The sequence below is a fragment of the Ceratotherium simum genome, chromosome 28 (genome assembly GCF_057802395.1).
Source record: "Ceratotherium simum simum isolate JZ-2026a chromosome 28, ASM5780239v1, whole genome shotgun sequence".
Classification (NCBI taxonomy): domain Eukaryota; kingdom Metazoa; phylum Chordata; class Mammalia; order Perissodactyla; family Rhinocerotidae; genus Ceratotherium; species Ceratotherium simum.
Genome location: NC_141927.1, coordinates 38951313 through 38972599, shown reverse-complemented (window position 1 = coordinate 38972599; position 21287 = coordinate 38951313). Strand labels below are relative to the sequence as shown.

General features: G+C 39.6%; 1 protein-coding gene across 2 annotated transcripts; it reads right to left on the bottom strand.

The window, feature by feature from the left end:
* Positions 1-978: 978 nt before the first annotated feature.
* On the bottom strand, positions 979-19861 carry AP3M2 (adaptor related protein complex 3 subunit mu 2). Of its 2 annotated transcripts, none has more exons than XM_087418580.1 (8): positions 19011-19861; positions 15621-15792; positions 12624-12776; positions 6889-6974; positions 6239-6372; positions 4750-4957; positions 4335-4479; positions 979-3164 (listed from the first exon to the last, which is right to left on the bottom strand). In XM_087418580.1, the coding sequence occupies exons 1-8, from the start codon at positions 19281-19283 to the stop codon at positions 3064-3066; spliced, it is 1272 nt and encodes a 423-aa protein (XP_087274706.1). In that variant the 5' UTR covers positions 19284-19861; the 3' UTR covers positions 979-3063. The 2 variants fall into 2 exon arrangements, with proteins under 2 accessions (XP_087274706.1, XP_004441255.1); XM_004441198.3 differs by having other exon boundaries at positions 12624-12761; positions 19011-19859.
* Positions 19862-21287: the final 1426 nt, after the last annotated feature.

Sequence of the window (21287 nt, the reverse complement as noted above, 5' to 3'; positions counted from 1 at the left end):
GGTTAATAAAACAAACAGATGCTAATAGACCCAAAGAACAAGCACGGTTCTCAGGTAATTGTGCAGTTAGTCTCAGTGGGTGAAGACTGGCGGGACTCAGATGGTTGATACTGCTATCCTCCTGGAGCCCCAGTCCTAAGTCTGGTTATTAGAAAGAGTGTCATAAACTTCTGGCTCCACAGTGAACTTCGAAAGCCAAAGACTCACTAAATCCCCAGTATTTGGGATCTTGGGGAAAGTTGCCAATTTAATTCCTCTATTAAAGGCTAATTTAAAAAATTAACCTCATTGCTGGCCCTGAGTCACCACCTACTGGCCACAGAGGAAAGCACAAGTATTACAAAACTGACTTGGTCACACCGCAATGCTACCAAAACAGCCAGGCCAAGGAAAAGAGGTATTAACAATGACTATGATGGGTAGGAGAGAGTATTGGTGAACATTAAACACTTGTGGTTAGTAAACAGAAAGAACTCTTAAAGTTTCTTCACGACCATAAGGGATTTACAGAAGGAAATTAGTACAAATATGGGATAACAACTAGTGTCTAAGCTTTACAGAGACTCCCAATGTCCTATCTCCCAAGAATTCTCCACTACAATTAAGATTTCTAGGATCTTGAAGCCCTGTTTCATGCCTGAATTAATCAACCTAGAAGATCAACAGAATGGAGAAAGCACAAGAACAGATGGCAGCAGCTTTAATGGGTTTGTCCTTTACACACTGGAGAAAAATAATTTGATTGATCCCGACCTTTGGTCTCACCACCTTAAAAATGACATTAATACCAGCATCCTCTATCTTCCAGAGGTGACTAGAGAATCAAACTATACACAGGGCTTTAGGTCTGCTGGTTGAAAAGTACAAAAGCAGTAAGAGGCCCCTGAATTGATTTATTTCTTACTGCTTCTACTGAGGCATGCATGGCATACCCATAGCATTATCATTAGCCCTAGTAACAAAATATAGGACATGGAGGACTGGTAAAACTCAACTTTATTAAGACTTGGAGAAGATACTTCTATACACGTCAAACATACATGGAACCGGACAGCTCAACGGAGACACCCTGCACTACTTATGCTGACACACGGCTGGGTGGTGGCAGTGATGCTCCACTGTGCTCCAGAGGCCTGCCACACAGGAGAGGGGAGATCAACTTCATATGCTAAGGCCCGCAGGTCCCATATCCTACAGACTTTATTTCTCCTTAAGTTCTTCCCTTGAAATTAGGATGAGCTGTCCTGGAGGAAATAAAACAGCTAGATTTATAAACCTAAAAATATTCAAGGACAAGATTGTATGTTCCCCTTGACCCAGGAAACTTTAAAAGCCTTCAGAGCCCTCAGGAGAAGTTATTTCAACTGTTCTGGAATCCACAGGCAGAGATGTTCCCCTACTCTGGCAGTTGTGTATATGGGACACAATGAGCCAGGACAAACTCTGGAGTGATGGATACAAAACACATCTGGTTGTATACACACAATTTATCCCAGAGAAAATCCACAAAGCAACATTACTCTGCAGCAAGAACAAGTCCAGGAAGTAGGAAGACAAAACTAGCAAAAAAATTGCTTAAGTATTTGGAAACAGGGCTTTAGAGAAAAACCGTAGGGTTTGGAGAGCAGAGGTCTTCATTTTTCTCCGTGCACGAAGCAGAGCACTATACCGCTTCTTAAGCTATATAACAACAACAACAACAAACCTGTCTTTAATACATAAATATTTAAATGAGTAATAGACACATTGAACTAGAATAAAAATTACCCATTGGGAAAGCCTAAGGTACTCCTTCAGTTTTATTCAAAGATTTAAGGGATTTATTTTTGCCTTAAAACAAAAAGGGACTGGTAGATATCTATTGTTAAGAAATCTATTATAGAGTACAAAAGACTCTGAGGGAATAACCGTACTGGGCAGTTTCAAGGATCAGCCATGCCCTCAAGGGGAAGCATTCTTTTCACTTAGGGTTACTGATGGAAACATTTCAGCCGGGAAGGCTTAGCCTCTGGCACCAGTCAGCACTGACCAATGGAAATAAGGAATCACTGGGCTATAGTCGTGGGACCTTTCATGAGGAATGAGCTGGCCATCGACACTCCAACACTAGGACACACAAAAGCTGGCTGCCCTGGGGATTGGGGACTGGCTTTTCTGAAACTCTCCTCAGGTTAACAGGGAAAAGGCTGGTTAATTCCGTAAACTAAAGTGAGTAGAATTCTTTTGGGTTAGGGAAAGAGGCATTTCAGGCAACCAACACCAGGAAGAGGGCAGGTCACCTTCTCACTGGAGATGACAAACTGGGTGCTAACAGCAAGCAGCAGTTATATCTGAAAACTCGTGATCAGACAGCATCACCATCTTTCAGGGAAAATCTGATTCTACTGGGGTTTCCATGTCAATAGTGGACTCGAATTTAAGAAGTTTCCAGTTCATTTCTAGAAGTATATTTTGTTTTTTTTTTTTGTAAAGGAAAGTAGAGGGATCAGAAAGAAACGAGCTCAACCCTATTCTTTCCAACCCTCCTTCACATGGAGCTTGCTGGCTTTTCGTGCCACTTTCCCTTCCGTACGTGTCCTCACACGTCTATAATACTGTTTCCTCTTTCTCCTCCCTCATGGGCAGATCCTTAACTGGCCTTTCCTTGACTAAGTCATTCTCTTTCAAGCTTTCTTTCTTTCTAATGTTTCTTTCCACCTTAAAAAAAAAAAAAGGAAGTCTTTCATTGGCTTTAGATAATTAAAGCCAAGCAAGTAACAAATGCTAGACTTTTTCTATGGTAACCACGTTACAAGCAGTTCAATATGGCATCAAGAATCTCCACCCTCCATCGCCATGTCTTCTCTGAGAACTGAGTTGGTGCTGACTGGGTGTCAGTTCTGTCCAGTTCTCCGTGGAGACCCGCTCTCCCTTGATTACTTCCACGGCACTGAAGGCTAAGGAAAAAGGGAGTGGGTGGGTCCAGGAGGGGACTGACCTAGGAGATAGGCTGACAGTTTTTACTTTTAGACAAGTCAGAAATGAAAAAGAGTTCGTGACTGTTCCCTTTGCAAATCTCTCCCTTCAGGTTCGAACTTGGAACTTTCCAGCTTTGGTCATGTATTTTATGCCCTTAAAGGGTTTGTACTTTTCTCCATACATATCCAGACGATTCACTTTGAGTCCTGAAAGGAGGGAAGAATAAGACATAAGCATTATTCAAAGGAAGCAGGTGGCATAAATGTTAAATTCATTTCACCTCAGACAGATCAGTGGGATAGTGATCAGCTGTAACAATGACCCAAAAAATACTTTCACTTATTTATATCACTTCTATGGAGCTGAGAGATTCTTCACTCTTGGTACATACACTGAATAAAAAATTGCTCCAACAAAAAGCTATCCATTAGAAGACCTGTTCTTGAAGTGGAATGGGCAGAAAGTTATACACAGACTGAAATGAGGGTAAGGAAAAATAAAGGCACTGTATGTTCTTCTCAAGTTATTGGACTGAATACATGAATTAATAATAACAACAAAATTAATGAATCAATAATGAAATAAATTGTAAATAAATGAATAATGAAAAATAGTGAATTAATAAATGATATAAATAATCACTGTATTAATCAAAAAATATTTTATACTCTATAGAGCTTTAAAGTTTATTAAGTGTTTTAAAATGAAAGAGCTTATAATTTAAAAGAATCCTAATCATTTAAATGAGACAAGGTCTGTTGGTAAAGAAAACTAGGAACTTAATATAAAGCTAAAGTCATCTACCATCTATCTTATAGGGTTGTTCTAAGGATTAAATAATAAATGAAAAAAGCCTAAAACAGTGCCTGTCACATGGTAAATGTCCAGTAAGTGGTAACTATTATTATCACTATCATCCTAATGTGGGTGTAGAGTATGGTGAACTGCCTTAGATAGGCCCAAGGGTTCCAAATGATAATAAAAGCACATGTGCAAGTCTTCTGAAATCAGGAGAAAGGAGGGGAAGTTATTCTTTTCAGTTACCAGCTGAGAATGCAGAAGCATTCCCATACTGAAAACCTTGGGAAGCTCAAATTAACGACCCTCGGATGACTCAACAACGCGTGTGAACACTTCTGTCCTCAATACTGTTTCTTCCTCATTTGTGTCTCAGACACCTTTATTCAGGTCACTTAAGCCAACTTCAAAGTAAGGATTATAAACATTTTCCAGAAAAGATTTGACTAAAGATCACATATCAGGTAATGAAACCACCATTGTAAACAGGGAGCCCCCGGCAGGCTTTCTGATGTCTGTGCCCTACTGGGGAAAGCCGTTCTGTCCTCCTCACGGCCCCTAAGCTGTGGGTCACTTACCAGAAATGGCCAGCTGCTGGATCTTAAACTGCAGGTTAATTGTGGGGTTCTCATCGGGTTTGGAAGCTCCAGCCTGAAGACTCACGGTCCCCTTCAAACTTGGTAGCTTTTGGGGATTTATTTTTCCTACATCCCAAGACAGTATCTTCAAAGAAAAAAACAAGTAGCTGAGTGGAGCCCTCATTGGAGGCGGCTGAGATCTCACCTCAGGGGGTCTGTTCACAACACTAGACTCTGCCGCTACGGTGTATTTCAGTAGAGCATCCTACTTGTTACCATAAACCTTCTCAAGCATTACACAATGTCCCTTTGATTAATCTCTCCTTTCAAACAAGGCAGAAAGTCTACATGGAGAGCTCCTGCAGTTATTTCTATCCAACACCAGGGATTCAAACCCACCTGCTTATTCTCCTACCTTGGTAACCGGGTCAAATGTGTGTGTCCCCTGAGATGGAGTGAGGCTCATGTTCAGGACCCCTTTGGGCATCTGGCTGGTGACAATCACTCCCTCTATGGTCTTCCCCATGGTCTGCTTAGGTCCCACCGTTATTTCAAAGCGTCCAAGTGAGCTACTGTCCCGGAAACTGATGTTATGTTTGACATACACTGGAATTGCCACCAAACTGGAAAAGAGAGACAAAAGCCCATTTCATCACTGTACTGGAAAAATGGCAACATTTCCTCCCTTTTCGCTCGCTTGGCAGCTTTTCTTCCCTTACCTACTTCCTTACTCCTTATCTTAAAAATTAAGCACAGATAAAACATAGTAATCTTTAATCTTTAATTTTTTTCTTTTTGTAAAGCTAAGATGCTGTCTAGTAAGTAAACTAACTCTTCTAATGACTGTTTGAATATCAACAAAATCAGAGTATACTAAGCCTACTATGAGAGAGGCATTACAAGCAAAAATTAGGAGTCATCACATTTCTATGTCTTACTTTGTGACATGTGACCAATAATTTTCTGTACTCAGGAGAGTAATATTCATACCTCATGGACCTTTTGTAATTTCTTGTGAGTGCTTTTACCTTACCTTGTCTGATCCTTACAAAAACCCGATGAGATAGGGTAGGTTGTCATGATTTCACAGAAGAGGAAATAGAGAAGTCACAGAAGAGTACTAAAGTAATAACAGTTCTCAACATCTGTTGAGCACTTCCTGTGTGCCAGCACCATGCTAAATGCTTCATCTCCATTATCTCATTTAATCCTCCCAATTAGTACGAAGTAGGTACCACTATTGCCCCAATTTTATAGATGAGCACTTATGTCCTTATACGTAACTGAAGTTAGTAACCTGCCCAAGGTCATATATCATAAGCACTGACGGGGTTTAGGTGTAGGCAGTCTGATTCCAGAGCGTTTGCACTCAAGCACTTAGATATTTTCCTAAATTATTTATTCCAAATCCACAGGAAGGTACTGTTGGCTCAGAGGTCTCGTGGCTCTCTTCAGTCTGCACACTTTCTACTAAGGGCTTCTAAAAACCCTTTGATTCCATATTAAAGAGATGTTCGAGACCAAAAGTCACTGCATTTTATGGTTTTTGATGGCATAATTTAATGCTCTTTTGGGTTGGGGGATTGAATACAGGTGTACTCAAATGTTCTTGTTTAGATAGATAATAATAACAAAAACAGCAGCCAACAAGGAGCACTCGCTTTGTGCTAAGCACTGTTCAGATTCTCTTATTTAATCTTCATAACAAGGTACTTTTATTATTTTCTACTTACAGGTAAGAAACAGACACAGAAAGGTTAAGCAAGGCCCCTGAGGTTACCCAACTAAGCACAGGAGCTGGAATTTGAACCTCGGGACTCGAGAGCCTGAGTTCTTAATCACTACGGATACTGCTGCCACATATATACACACAGAGTCCACTCTTAATTACGAGGGCCGCTTACTTCTGTGCACTGACATGGTAAGAGAGCAGGCGAAAGTTTCCATCAGGAGGGATGAAGGAGAGGATACGCTCAGACTCCCAGCGCTTGAAACGAACACAAGGATGGAAGCTGACATCATCCAACAACCTGGGGTTCTACAGTTACCAGGCAAGGAAAAGCAAGAAGTAGGAATTACACACCCATATTTCTTTCAGGAAAGTCATTTAGATGCTGTTTTTTGTTTTTTTTGTGAGGAAGATTAGCCCTGAGCTAACATCTGCTGCCAATCCTCCTCTTTTTGCTGAGGAAGACTGGCCCTGGGCTAACATCCGTGCCCATGTTCCTCCACCTTACATGTGGGACGCTGCCACAGTGTGGCTTGATAAGTGGTGTGCAGGTCCGTGCCCAGGATCCGAACCTGCGAACCCTGGGCCGCCAAAGCCGGCACATGAATTTAACCACTATGCCACCAGGCCAACCCCTAGATGCTGTTTTTATTAAAACACACACACACAAATTCTGTCGTTACTTATAGAAAATTCAAGCCTGGTATAAGCTTTGTGGCTGTCCTTAATGACTTCTTGTTCCATTCCACTCCCACCAGTCTGTCTGTCCAGAAACATATCATTTCTCATCCCAAGAAGAACTAAATCTCTAGTCGAGGATTTTACCATGAAGGAAAGCGTAAGGTCTGGCATTCCAGTCAGCTTGACACAGGCATCAATCACCCCCTGGATCTCAGCAGTAATAGGGGAACCTGAGACAGGAACAAGATAGAAAAGGTAAGCGGTTACTGAACACTCCTCTGTTCTTCCTAACTAACTTATTTCCTCCCTCCTTCCTTCTTTAACTTTCTCTTTTCCTTCCCAACTTATTCCCTTCCTCCCTCAGTCTCTGCCTTCTTTCTTTCTGTCCATCCATCCAATTCACCTACCAAATGCATTTGTTCATCCTTCCAAACATTTATCAACTGCATGTCAAGTATAAGACACTCTGATGAAGTAACGGGCATAAAAGATTAATGAGATAGTTATTAGTCTAAAGGAGTTTTCAATCTAGCACAAGAATCAAATAGAACATCATTATCTTAACCAATGGTTCAGAAAATTTCGTAACAGAAACTGCTCTCCCTAAGGTCACTGATGAGCTTTGCTGCTAAGTGGAATGGACACTTTCGGTCTTGCTCCTACAGGATCTCTCTGTGGCATTTGTCATTGTTGACCACTTCTTCCTCTTCAAAATGCTCCTTTCTCCTAACCACTCCTAGTTTTCTATTTTTCTAGCTCCTCTTCCTCAGTGCCTTCTGCAGGTTTCTCTTTCTTTGTACATCCTCTAAATGTCACAGTTCTAAACTCTTTTCTTCACTGGACACACTCTCCTTAAGCTACTTTACCTACTTCCCAAGGCTTCAATTTTCACTGGTGGCCAATTATTTCCTAATCTTTTCTCCAGTTCAGCCTCACTCCTGCCAACTGGACAGCTCCACTCGGATGTCCTGAGGCACTTCAAACTCTCCACGTCAAAAGGAGAATTCATTATTTTCATTCCCGGGTCTGCTCCTCCTATCTTCCACATCCTCCTGATGATACCCTCTATCTTGTTGCCTAAGCCAGAAACACAGTGCACCCTCGACTGCTTCTGCTTCCTCAGTGCCCATGTCCAGCCAATTCCAATTCCTCTCTTTTCCATGACTTCTGCCTCCTAAATCTGTTCATTCCTCTCCATCCTCACTACCATTACAGACATCTATATTTTGTGCCTGGATTTCAGCAACAGCCTCCTACTTTCCCTGCCTTTGGTCTTACCCCACTTCAAGTCAGTCTCTACACTGCAGCCAAACTGATAGTCTAAACTACAAATCTGATCACATTACTCCCCAACTTAAAACTCTTCAATTGCTCCAAATGGCCCACATTAAATGGCATACAAGACTCTTTATGATCTAGCCATCTAGTTGTGCGGTTTTTTTTTAACTTTTTCATTGAGGTAAAACTTACAGTAAAATGCAAAAATCTTAAATGTACAGCTCAATGAATTTTTAGATATGTACACACCTATGCAAATATCACCCACATTAAGATGCAGAACTTTCACAGCATCCTAGCACGCTTCTCTTACCCATCCTGATTAATCCAAGTCCCTAAAATTCTGACTACCGTTACCTTAGATTAAGTTGTACTGTTTTCAAACTTCATATAAATGCATATAAGTGTACATAATCTTATGCATCTGACTTTTTTGCTCAATACTGTGAGATTCATTCATGTTGTTGGGTGTATCCGTAGTTCCTTCTTTTTCATTACTGTATAATATTCCTTTGTATGACTGTATCAGAATTTATTTATCCTTTCTATTACTGATGGACATTTGGGTTATTTCCAGTTTGGGGCTAATATGGCAAGCTGCTATGCCTACTTAGTTTTAAAGCCTCATCACTTAACTTTTCTTTTTTTATTCCTCTCAATTCAGTCATACTGAACTAACTTATTTCCCAACAATATTTTATGCATCTTAAAGTGTTTGCACATACTTTGCTCCCAAATCCATGCAGGTCTTAATAACTTCTACTCTTTTTACTGATGAAGCGTGAACACTATCACCCTCTTTACACTTTGCTCTGGATGGGGTGGTGGGTAGGGTACCTCTCGTATGCTCTATCTTTTTACTTTTCTCTCCCCTCACTAGACTTTAGGTAAGCTTCCTGCAGCCATAGACTATGTTTTTTTTTTCACTCCTTTTGTCTCCTTTATTTGTACAACCTCATCACTGTCAACAAGAGCAGCTACAACAAAGACAGCTCATAATGAGGTCCAGAACTTTGTATACTGAACACAATTCAGAATTAAGGTTTTGGAAAGCCTTTGCTGCACAATTGAGAAATTATTAGTCAAAAAATGCTGAAAATATCATCATTATACCAAAAGTCAGCTGCCACCCACCCACAATTACATAACAAGAATCTCTGAAGGCCTGTCATGGGAAAGATGAAGACCTCCAGCTCCAGGCCAAGGGAATGCCACATAATGACCAACTGTCCCTGAAAATGACATACCTCTCTTCATTATTAACAAAGAATTGGTATTTTCCTATATTGCTTGGGGTGGGGTATTACAGGTATTCAATGACTTAATACTGGGTTTACTTTCCTCTTTGAGAGTCTCTATATCTCTTCTTCAAATATATAGTTGGTTTCTTTCATTTGCAGTGAAGGGATTCATTTCTTTCTCCCTTGCTTATCTCCAGGGGTCCTCGGCCTTTTCTTTCTCCATATGATTCTCATGTACGACACCTTCGCCTCGGTGACACCTCCCAGTACATCACTGTCATTTTTATTACATTATTGTCAGCAAAGATTCTCAATGGGGAGGGGGATGTGCATAGCTGGAATACCCCTAGACTAAATGCCCACTTTCTACTACTGTGCCACAGCACAACAGGTTTTCAGTAAGCATGTGTTGAATGAATGAGTTCACTAATGTGAAGAGAACTTTCTACAAATGTCTAAGCTCCATGACTTAGAATCCTATTAACCTAAATCAGAATACATAGAAAAGGAGGCTCCCTGAATTTTAGAGATTACAACTTTAGTTCTGCCATCAAAATTGGGAGTCAACTACTTTCAAAGGAAATCTAATCAACAAGAAATTAGTTTGTTACTTTTCTTTTTTATTCGATAGGATAAAATCTGTAAAACCAGTAGAAGTGTGAGACAAGCATTGGTCTGCCTGATAATATTTTTTAATGCTTTTTTTCAGCTTTATTGAGGTACAATTAACAAATAAAAATTGTATATATATTTAAGGTGTACCACTTGATGTTCTGATATACATTGTGAAATGATCACCATAATCAAGCTAATTGTGAAATGACCACCACAATCAAGCTAATTAACATATCCATCACCTCACATAGTTATTAATTATTTTTTTGTGTGGTGAGAGCACTTAAGATCTACCCTCTTAGTAAATTTCAAGTATACAATACATATGTGAGGTGATGGATGTGTTAATTGAACTTGATGGGTGGAATCTTTTCACAATGTATACATATATCAAATCACCAAGATGTACATTTAAATATCTTACAATTTTGTCAATTATACTTTAATAAAGCTGAAAAAAAGTATACAATACAGTATTGTTAACTGTAGTCACTGTGCTGTACATTAAATTCATCTTGCATAACTGAAACTTTGTACCCTGTGACCAACATCTCCCCACTTCCCCTCCCCCTGGCCCCAGGTAACCACCATTCTACTTTTTGCTTCTATGAGTTCGACTGCTTTAGATCTTACATGTAAGTGAGATCATGCAGTATTTGATTTTCTGTATCTGGCTTATTTCACTTAGCATAATGTCCTCCAAGTTCATCCACACTGTCACAAATGGCAGGATTTCCTTCCTTTTTTTATGGCTGAATAATATGCCTGTGTGTGTCAAATTTTCTTTATTCATCCGTTGACAGACATTTAGGTTATTTCCATATCTTAGCTGTTGTGATTAAGGCTACAATGAATGTGGGGGTGCAGATATCTCTTTGAAATACTGATTTCATTTCTTTTGGATATACCCAGAAGTGGCATTGCTAGATCATAAAGTAGTTCTATTTTTAATTTTTTGAGGAACTTCCAGACTGTTTTCCATAGTGGCTGCACCAATTTACATTCCCACCAACAGTATATGAGGGTTTCCTGTTCTCCACATCATTGCCAACACGTCATCTTTTAACTTCTTGATAATAGCCATTCTAACTGGTGTGAGGTGATATCTCATTGTGGTTTTGATTTGTATTTCCCTGATTAGTGATTTGAGTACCTTATCATATACCTGTTGGCCATTTGTATGTCTTCTTTTAAAAAATGTCTATTCAAGTCCTTTGCCCACTTTTTAATCAGGTTGTTTCTTTGCTATTGAGTTGTATGAGTTCTTTATATATTTTGGATATTAACATCTTATCAGATATATTGTTTGCAAATATTCCCCCCCTTTTGTAGGGTGGAAATACAAATTTCACTCTCATTATGCAGAAGTTTTTTAGTTTGATGCAATCCCATTTGTCTAGTTTTGCTTTTGTTGCCTTTGTTTTTGGTGTCATACTGAAAAAATCATTGCCCAGACCAGTGTCAAGAAGCTTTTTCCCTATGTTTTCTTCTAGCAGTTTTACAGTTTCAGGTCTTGAAAGTTAAGTCTTGAATCCATTTTGAGTTGATTTTTGCATATGGTGTGAGATAAGAGTTCAAATTTATTCTTCTACATGTGGATATCCAGTTATCCCAACACCATTTAATGAAGAGACTATCTTTTCCCTATTGCATGTTCTTGCCAATCTTGTTGAAGATCAGTTGACTGTAAATGTGTGGATTCACTTCTGAGCTCTATTCTGTGTCATTGGTCTGTAAGTCTGTTTTTATGCCAGTACCACACTGTTTTGATTACTGTGGTTTTGTAATATATTTTGAAATCAGGAAGTGTGAAGTCTCCAGCTTTGTTCTTCTTGTTCAAGACTGCTTTGGTTATTTGGGGTCTTTTGTGGTTACATATGAATTTTAGGGCTGTTTTTTCTATTTCTGAGAGAATGTCACTGGGATTTTGATGGGAATAGTGTTGAATATACAGGTCACTTTGGGTATTAAGGACATTTTAACAATATTAATTCTTTCAATCCATGAACACAGGATGCCTTTCCATTTATCTGTATCTTCTTTAATTTCTTTAATCAATCTTTTATAAGTTTCAATGTACAAGTCTTTCACTTTTTGATTAAGTATATTCCTAAGTATTTTATTCTTTTTATTGCTATTGTAAATGGGACTGTTTTCTTAATTTCCTTTTTAGATAGTTCACTATCTGTATTTAGAAATGCCATTGACTTTGTATGTTGACTTTGCATTCTGCAACTTTACTGAATTTGTTTATTAGTTCTAACAGTTTTTTGTTGAGTCTTTTTTTTTTTTTTTGTGACGAAGATTAGCCCTGAGCTAATATCCGTTGCCAATCCTCCTCTTTTTGCTGAGGAAGATTGGCCGTGGGCTATCATCTGTGCCCATCTTCCTCTACTTTATATGGGATGCCACCACAGCATGGCTTGACAAGTGGTGTGTCAGTCTGTGCCTGGGATGCAAACCGGCAAGCCCTGGGCCACCAAAGCGAAGTGCGTGAACTTAACTACTATGCCACCAGGCTGGCCCCTTTGTTGAGTCTTTAGGGGTTTCTACATATATGATCATGTCATCTGCATCATAATATTTAAGTTCATTCCTAGTATCTAGCACAGTGCCTGATACAAAGTAGGCTGTAAGTTAAAATGAATGATCTTGAATGAGGGATAATTCTGATGCTAGCAAGCATTATATGAAAGGGGCCTCTTTCTATTTTCATAATTCTGAGTACAGATTAAAAGCACCTACCTGATTTATCAATGATGGCATCAATCTCTTCAATCACATCAAAATAGGCCTCATTGTTGGTGTATTTCACTCCAGTCCGTCGCCAAGGCACCACTGACAGCTGCCCGGTGGGGAGCTGGTCACCCACATTGGTGCTTCCTGAAACAATGAATACTACTGCAATTTAATTCCAATTTGATAATCGGATGTAACCAATTATCTAACAACCATAGAACACCTCCCTAGAAATTTCTATGCTCCCACCATTCACGCACTCAATTGACGAATTTAAAAAGAGATGAGAATTTTCCCAACTTCTATATGGGTAACCCAGTCCATTTTAAAAACCTGTCGCCATCTGGTCTGCCTCCTCAAGCAGAATAAAGGTTAAAAATGTTACCTGAGAAACAGATATCATATTTCAGTTTTCAAAGTAACCTGAACTTGGTCTCTCAAATTCCATAATAGCTTGCAGCTTAAATAATGTATTGGCTTTCAGTAGGGATGGTAATCTACATATTGATATAAAATTTTCATGGGTAAAAACTGTATTTTAGTTTAAGGTAGGTTCTTAGGTACATTTATGCTAAGTATTAAAACACATATATCAACATAATCTCTCTCATACCAATACGAAACTTAAGAAAAGAATACAAATTAGATCTTTCCCTGTCTGAAAGAGTTTTAATCTAAAGAAAGAAACATTAAACATATGCATATATGCATGTTTATAAAACATTTCAGTTTTTCAAAAGCGGTTCTCAGATACCTTTTTCTAGATGTAAGTGAGATTCAGGAAAATGACTTCATAGTATTCATAAATGATTCGGGTATTAACAAAGCTTTTAAGGTTTAAAATGAGCCCAGAATATTGAAAAATTCAACAAATTTCTTTTCTTAAAAGAGGCACTGTACATTAAAACATATCATCAAGCTATAATAATTAAAGCAGTGTGGTAATAAGGCAGAAAAGCCTAAAAACAGACCAAGAATCTATAACGACTTAGTATAAGATAAAAATATCATTTTAAAACAGGAGAAAAGGATAAATTATTCAATAAATAGTGCTAGAAAAACTGACTGACAATTTTGGAGAAATAAACATAGAGCCTTACCTTATATTGTATGCCAAAATATTTTCCAAATAGATGAAAGAATTAAATCCAAAAATAAAACCAAAAAAGAACTAGAAGAAAATACACTTTTTAAAAACGATCTTCCCTTCTCCGAGATCAAAAAGGCAATCTCTTATGTTTTCTTTTAACAATTATAAAGTTAGTTTGTGTTTAACTCTTTGATCCAGCTGGAACTTATTATGTATATAGAATGAGTAGGGCGACTTATTTTTTTTCCCCCTCTATCAAAGCTGACTGTCCCAATACAATATACTTAACAATTGGCCCCTGGTCCACTGATTTGATATATGACCACATCTATCCAAATTCCTATAAAAGCAAGGGTCTATTTCTGGACTTTCTATTTTATCCCAATCATCTATTTGTTTATTACTGGGCCAATGCTATACTTTTAAAATTACCAAAACTTCATGATATATCTTGTATCTAATAGGACATATTTTCTCTCTCGCTTTTTTAAAAAAATATTTATTCTCAAAACTGTCTTAGCTCTTATAGCATATCCATTCTCTGAGTTTTGTCTCATGTACCATTTGAACTTAATATGTCTTGATATTTGACAGAGCAAATCCTTCCGATCCCTTTGTAATTCTGGACATTCTTGCATATTTATACTTTATAAAATGTATTTTTTCATTCAGCTTTGTCAAATTCCATGAAAACTCTTGTTTATGTATTAAGCAGGACACCAAATGTAAAACCTTAATGAAACAGAATGATTAATTTGACTAAATCAGAACATTTTAAATGTGGCTCAACAAACAACACCATGAACAATATTAAATGACAAGTGACAGACTGTGAGAAAATATCTGTAACAGAGTGTGCAAAACATATAAAGAACTCCTACATACGATCACGTATATTTCCAATATATGATAGTTTAATATCCTTATATGAAAAGAATTCTTTTAAATTAGTATGAAAAAAGAAGAACATTTCAACAACAAAAAAATGGGTAACAGATGCAAAAAAGATAATTCACAATAGAGGAAAAACAGTTGATAAACATTTGTACAGGTTTTAACTAACTTAGTAATAAAAAATGAGTGTGTCAAGAACAAGATATCACAAAACTATCAAATTGCAAAGTTTAAAAAAATTAATAATAAGATTGGCTAGGGTGCATAGAAATCGCTAATGAAAGTATAAATTGGTGTAACTTCTTTGGACAGCAATTTGGCACAATGCATTCAAGTCCTTAAGATGTGCAACCTTCTGATCCAGCACTTCCATTCTCAGCACTACAAAGCAAGCATCCTGGACGTGCACAAAGATCTCAGTACAAGAATGCTAATTCCTTATTATTTAAAAGAACAAAAACTCAGAAACATCATAAACAGGGACTGAGTAAATAACTTAGGGTCTATTCCATATGGCAGAAAATTGTACAGTTACTAAAAATGAGGTAGATGAATATTTATCGTAATGGGATAAAGTTCACAAAATATTGATAAAAGGTAAGTTTTAAATAATACATAAGAGTTGTTTAAAAAAATTCTATCTATCCATCCATTAGCCATCTGTCTGGAAAAGACAAAAAATGTACACACCAGTATGTTAAAAATGTGGTGGGATTAAGAGTTATTTTCATGTTCTTTGCGCATTTCTGTATTTCTGATGCTTCTATAATAATCACGTTTCTTCTGCAATCAGGAAAAAAATATTTTTAAAGGAGAACACTGCATTCTGTCATTGGAATCAGGATATTTCCTACATAACAAAAATACATTTCAATCATACTCCAAGACTTTAAAGAGCAAAATTAAAGGCCCTGGACATTTGAGATCCCCAGAGACAAGCACCCAAGACAATGCACGACACAGGACTGAGCCACACCCAGGACGGGGGCATCCCTCTGTGAGTTCACCCTTCTCCATACCTGTTATGGTGTTGACAACTGTGCGAAGAATAGTGGGAGGCTTTATCAGTTCTTTGAGGATGTTTGACTCAGTAGCCAATGGAAACCCATTGTCAAGCATCTCTTCTAATACCTCATACACCACAACCACGTTGTCTTTGATCACTGGCTCTGAACAGACTCCAAAATAATCCTGAAGAAAATACAATATATACATTGATCACTCAGAGACCTGTAATAAGTGAAAGACTGTTCCTGAAGAATAAAGATCTAGTCCCGTCCATATGGGTTTACTCAGTGTTTCTGGGACACTCTTTTATAAGGAGGGAATGAAGCATCACTGTAGTTGTCTTAGGCAGCCCAGTGTGGTAGAAAGAACACTGGACTGGCTTATAGTACTAGTGTCATTATTAACTTCTTTTATTAACTACAGTAAGTCATTTAACCTCCCTGGGTTGGTTTCTTCAACTAGATAAAATATGTAGAATACAAATCTGAATATATATTTGCTTATGAACAAGAATTTGAAAGAACTATGCAAAAGGATGATAACTGATATGACATAGATTGGACCTGAAAACCTTTTTAACCCTTATTGTTGTGCTATTCCTTAACATTCATGTAGCAAATAAGAATTGAGAGGGAAATGAAACAAGGCAGATGAGCTAGCACACCAGAACATGTCTTTGGATCATCCCTATTCTAAGACGGTAGGACTCTAAGAACGCTTTGTTCTTTCATTAACAAAGGCTACACTTACAGATACCAAGTTATCTGGGTTGTGGAAAAAGCACTGGATTCCAAACCAGAAGACCTGGGTTATAATCTTAATTGTTACTTACTAGATTAAGTCACGCTAACTAATTTGGGTCTTGATTTCTTTAACAGTATAATCAGGATAACACCACTGGACACATAGGGATGTTTTAAGAAGTAATCATGATTGATTAAATGATAATACGTGTGAAAGTGCTCCGTAAACTATAAAGCACTACATAAAATGTGATGCATGATGATAAAATGATTTAGAAAGAAATGCTTGTGGTCATTTGTTGTACCCTTCTAGCAATGTCAGTCACATCTTTTACTGGGTCTCTGAGACCGTCATACAACCCTGCTTGAATTCATCCACTGAAGGGAAATTGACTCCTTTTGAGAAAGCCCACTCAACTCACGGACAGCTCTGATTATTAGAAAGCCCTTTCTTTTGCTAAACTGAAATTTGCTTCCTAGATCCTCCTTACAGAACAAGTTTACATAACAGTCCCGCAGTCATTTGAAGACAACTACAAGCTTTCACTTCAATTTTTTTTCTCAGAGCCAAATTCCCTGTTTGATCCTTCCACTGTTCACGCTATGGTATGGTTTCTAGATCATTTTGTCATCTTCCCATTTCTAGTTTTCCAAAATTCTCCTCAAATTATCACATCCACAACTGAACACAGGGCCAGCCCCGGTTCCCTAATGGTTAAGTTTGGCGTGCTCTGCTTCAGCGGCCTGGATTTGGTTTCCAGGTGCAGACCTACAACACTCCTCAGTGGCCATGCTGTGGCAGTGGCCCACATACAAAATAGAGGAAGATTGGCAACAGATGTTAGCTCAGGGCAAATCTTCCTCAGCAAAAAACAACAACAAAAAACTGAACACAGACTCCAAATATTCTATAAATTACATCAGATAACGTCCACTATAAGAGCCATTCCAGTATCTGAGAGCGCTTAGGAGTCAGGAATGTGTTTCTAAAACAGAAATATTTCTTCTTAAAAAATGAGGATTTAAGGAAAAAAAGTTATACATTTCCATCTCGAGTGATTTTATTTTAAAAAATAAATAAAATACCTCACTAGATTTTATAAATCGGGCATAATGTGAACTGAGCAGTTGGAAAGGAGACCTCTAAGCCCGAGAAAAATAAGGCAGCCAGATAAGACATCAAAATCAGGTTGTATCCATTTACTTTTAACAAATGCTTCAAAAATGACAAGCTCTGAAGTGCCAGACCTCCAAACTAGCAACTTTACTTTTTTCAAATTCCTCTGTGGTTTCAATGAGATTAAACTTTTCTTACTTCCTGTCTTGTAATAAATTATACAATATCGCTATGGTGCTATGCAGCAGATGTCGAGTTTCACCGATCAGACTGTTGATCTTAGAATGGGGTAAAGTGTTGTATGTAGAAATCATACCAAGGCCCAGCTAGAGTGGTTTAGGATCATAACTACTGGGTTCTTCGACTCCAAGTTCTTCCACATAGCTGGGTTTATAACTGTTAGGTTTTCACTGTGTGAAGGAACTAGCCAGCCACATGAGAACTGGAATCCCAGAAGTGTACCACCAGAAAGCATTTGTGGGAAAAAATTATTAAATATATTTTAACTCTCTTGGAATGAAAGCTGTTCTAGACATGTGATATAGATGTGAATGCATATGAAAGGACTCTTTGATTTGTTTTTTAACTTTTATCGTAATGCCTGGGTCCTCATTCTCCTCTTCTCCAATTCCACAATTTCTGTATTTATGGGACTAATTCCAGACCTCACATGACATAGAAGTTAAACCAAATGGCCCTTGCTTCTCATTTATCATTTGAGTTATGCAAATAACTACAACAGTTAGAAGTTGAGCAATTCCTTTAGGAGGAGGATTCCACTATCTGAATCCAGAGTCTGGGCGCCTAAAGTCCTGTGCTGACATCCCTCTTCCCAAGATCTTCAAATCTGTTCCTGAAAGAAAAACTCAAACTGAAAACTGTATCTTGTAAAATCCGTCACTTCAATTCTTATGGGTACAGAAGATTTTCCAATCTTAATTTTGCAACAAGAGCTCATCACTAGTACTCATATGCTGTGGATAAGCACCCCAAATCCAAGATGAAGCATGGGTTCATAAATTACTCCTGCCAGGGAGAGTAAAAACAAGCATTACCTAGCTTTTTCTACATTTGAAAAAATTGTATCTTTACACAGTCATCGCTTTTTAATGCAACTCAAAACAACGGTTAGCAGCAATTTTTCTACGTTTAAAAAAATTGTATCTTTACACAGTCATCGCTTTTTAATGCAACTCAAAACAATGGTTAGCAGCAAGTCCACTATTTAAAATAAAACCAAACTCCTCTGATTTGTGAACAAAAAGCAGGACAATTCCGATCTCCAGAACTAAAATGACTGTACACAATCATACCAAGTAGTGTGGCTTTCTCATGCAACAGGTTCAAAAGATTTCAATTTGTCATTTTAGACGCAGCCAATTCAATGAACAGAAACAAGAAGCTTATCAGATGGGAGAGGAAGTAAGCAATCTCAGAGTTTTGATTTTTAATAGAGTTCCTTAACTGCAGCTGAATACAACGGAAACAGAACTTTATAGTTCTTCATAATTTACATGTATGAACCTCTCACATTCACGCACCTGAAATGTGTCCACCACTCGGTGAAGGAACTCAATGACAAACAGAGGCGGGACCTCCGTCTGGATCACAGCCACAAAAAAGATCTTGTGACGGTAAACACTTAGGAGATAGTGGTGAGGGGTTGGAATAACTGGAGGTACATTTTCTGCCTCAGTAGCTCTCTCTTGTGCCTCAAAAAAGTAATCACAAACAGAACGGCTGACCACACTTTTCCAATGTTTCTCCAGGAAAATATCTCCAGAGGAGTTGATCAAGAAAAGGCTATGAATCATGGTGGAGACTGTCAGTGAGAGACGAAAGTCTTTTTCAGTCTGAAAGCTTAGGACTCGGCAAATTTTCAACCCTAAACACAAAAGAAGCTATGGTCAGTTCATTCAACCAAAATATCTTCCCCATCTTTCAAGACTAGACTCAAGTCTCCCTCTACTGCATGGGCCTGAAATATCCCTCCCTAGAATTCCAAGGATAATTATCAGCCATGTCGTTTGTCAATCAATCATATACTGCCCAGTTATCTTTACTATTGCTTGAACTATATCTGTTTACAATTGGACTTAATTTTTGGACGTCTACTTTCTCAACTGGACTGGAAGCTCCTCGAGAAAACAAACCAGGCCTCACGTTTTTTGTTGCCTCATTGCTCAGCCTCCTCCAATACAAGAGGGCTTCAGAGAATACTGACGAGTTTCGTGTGTTTGGCCACAACTCACATATATAAGAAATGTTTACGGTTGTGCAGTTTCATATGGTAGCCCTTAGCCAAATCGGGCCACTGAGCACTTGAAACGGGGCTGGTCCCAACTGACATATGCTGTAAGTACAAGATACCAGATTTTCAAGGCTTTGAAAAAAAGAATATATCTTACCAATAATTTAATATTGATTAAATTAATAATATTAATTTGATATTGATTGTACTTAATATTGATTTTGGATATAGTGGGTTAAATAAAATATATTAAAATTCTTTATTCATTCAGTCAGACCCCATTCTCTAAGTACTTGTTATGCATAAGCCTCTGCGTTGGATGCCTTAAAACAAAAATCCCTCTGGGGTACCCCTGGTTCCTCAGGCGGCAGCATCTCTACGGTGCCAGTCCTCCGAATGAGGCGGCCGCTCTGGGCCCCAGCTGTGGCTATTCAGCGAACTGGCTGCAAACTGGCGCAGGCGGTCAACCGCAAAGGCCTGTTGTACCAAGTGCCCCAGGGCGAGCTTAATCCCTCTGCCGGCGGACGAGACGGCACGGGGAAAGAAGGCGGACGCCGGCTAGGATGCGGAGAAGGAGAGGCGGCTGCCAAAGCGGGTTATTTTTGCGCTGATTCCAGCCTAGCCGCCCGCGAGCCAGGGATGACGGAGGCCGTGCGGGGCCGGGGTGGACAGGGGGCGGGTTTAAGGGGTGCGCACGTTCCGGGGGTGAAAAGGGTCGTGACTTCGCACACGTGCGTTACCATGGCAACAGTGTCCCCTCCTCCTTCAGCCTTCCGGCTGGAGCGGACCACCTCCTCAGCCCGGTCCTCGGTCCCTCACCTCTTCCCGCCGCATCCCCCAGCTCGGAGGGTCCGTCCGGCGGCCTCCCCCGACCCTGCCGCTTCCCCTGCCCCGTGGCCCCCGCTCCGACCCTCGCGCGCGCCAGCCCTCACCCCGCCGCTGCGTGCGCACGCCGCCCCCACCCCCGACCCGGGTCGCGAGCCCTCCTCACCCGGCCTCGCTCTTCCCAGCGCCCACTGTACCGCCGCGGGGACAGGCCCCGCCCCCGGCCGCCCCCCGCGCGCGCCGCCCGCCGCTCGCCCGCTGATTGGCCGGCCCGCGGGACTCGCGCCAGCACCGCCCACAACCGGGCTCTGACGGCCACTGATTGGGCGTCGGTGATCGGCTCCTCCCCTCTGTTTGATCGCTGTCCGCGGCTCACCGTGTTCTTGGTCTCAGACTTCAGTCATCTGCGATTGGTGTAGCTCTGTGGCTCGGAGCTGTGGTTGGCTGTCGTGAGCAGTCTGCGGGCGCCTGGCCGCTAGTCACCCAGTCACAAAGGGCTGGGGCGGCTGCCGCTGCCACCTGCATGGCCGCGGAATGCGCCTCGAGGGGGATGTTAAAAAGTGTGATTCCAAGGGCACGATTTATCGAATAGCCTATCAGGGATAATAAATCATGAGCAGTAATAACTACTCTCCCTTAGATAAATGCATTTAAAAAGAGACATGATGCCTATTCGTTTATGTGCATTGGGTAAAGTAAAGGTGATGGTCTGTATAGCGCCTTATGGACAGCTCTGGACCCG

Coding starts and splice junctions, on each gene's coding strand:
- AP3M2 (XM_087418580.1), bottom strand. CDS start 19,283: ATGATTCATAGCCTTTTCTTGATCAACTCCTCTGGAGATATTTTCCTG. Junction 6,975..12,623: donor TGCCATCATTGATAAATCAG/GTAGGTGCTTTT, acceptor TTCCTGTCTCAG/GTTCCCCTATTACTGCTGAG. Junction 4,958..6,238: donor TACCATGTCAGTGCACAGAA/GTAAGCGGCCCT, acceptor TCTCTTTTCCAG/TTTGGTGGCAATTCCAGTGT.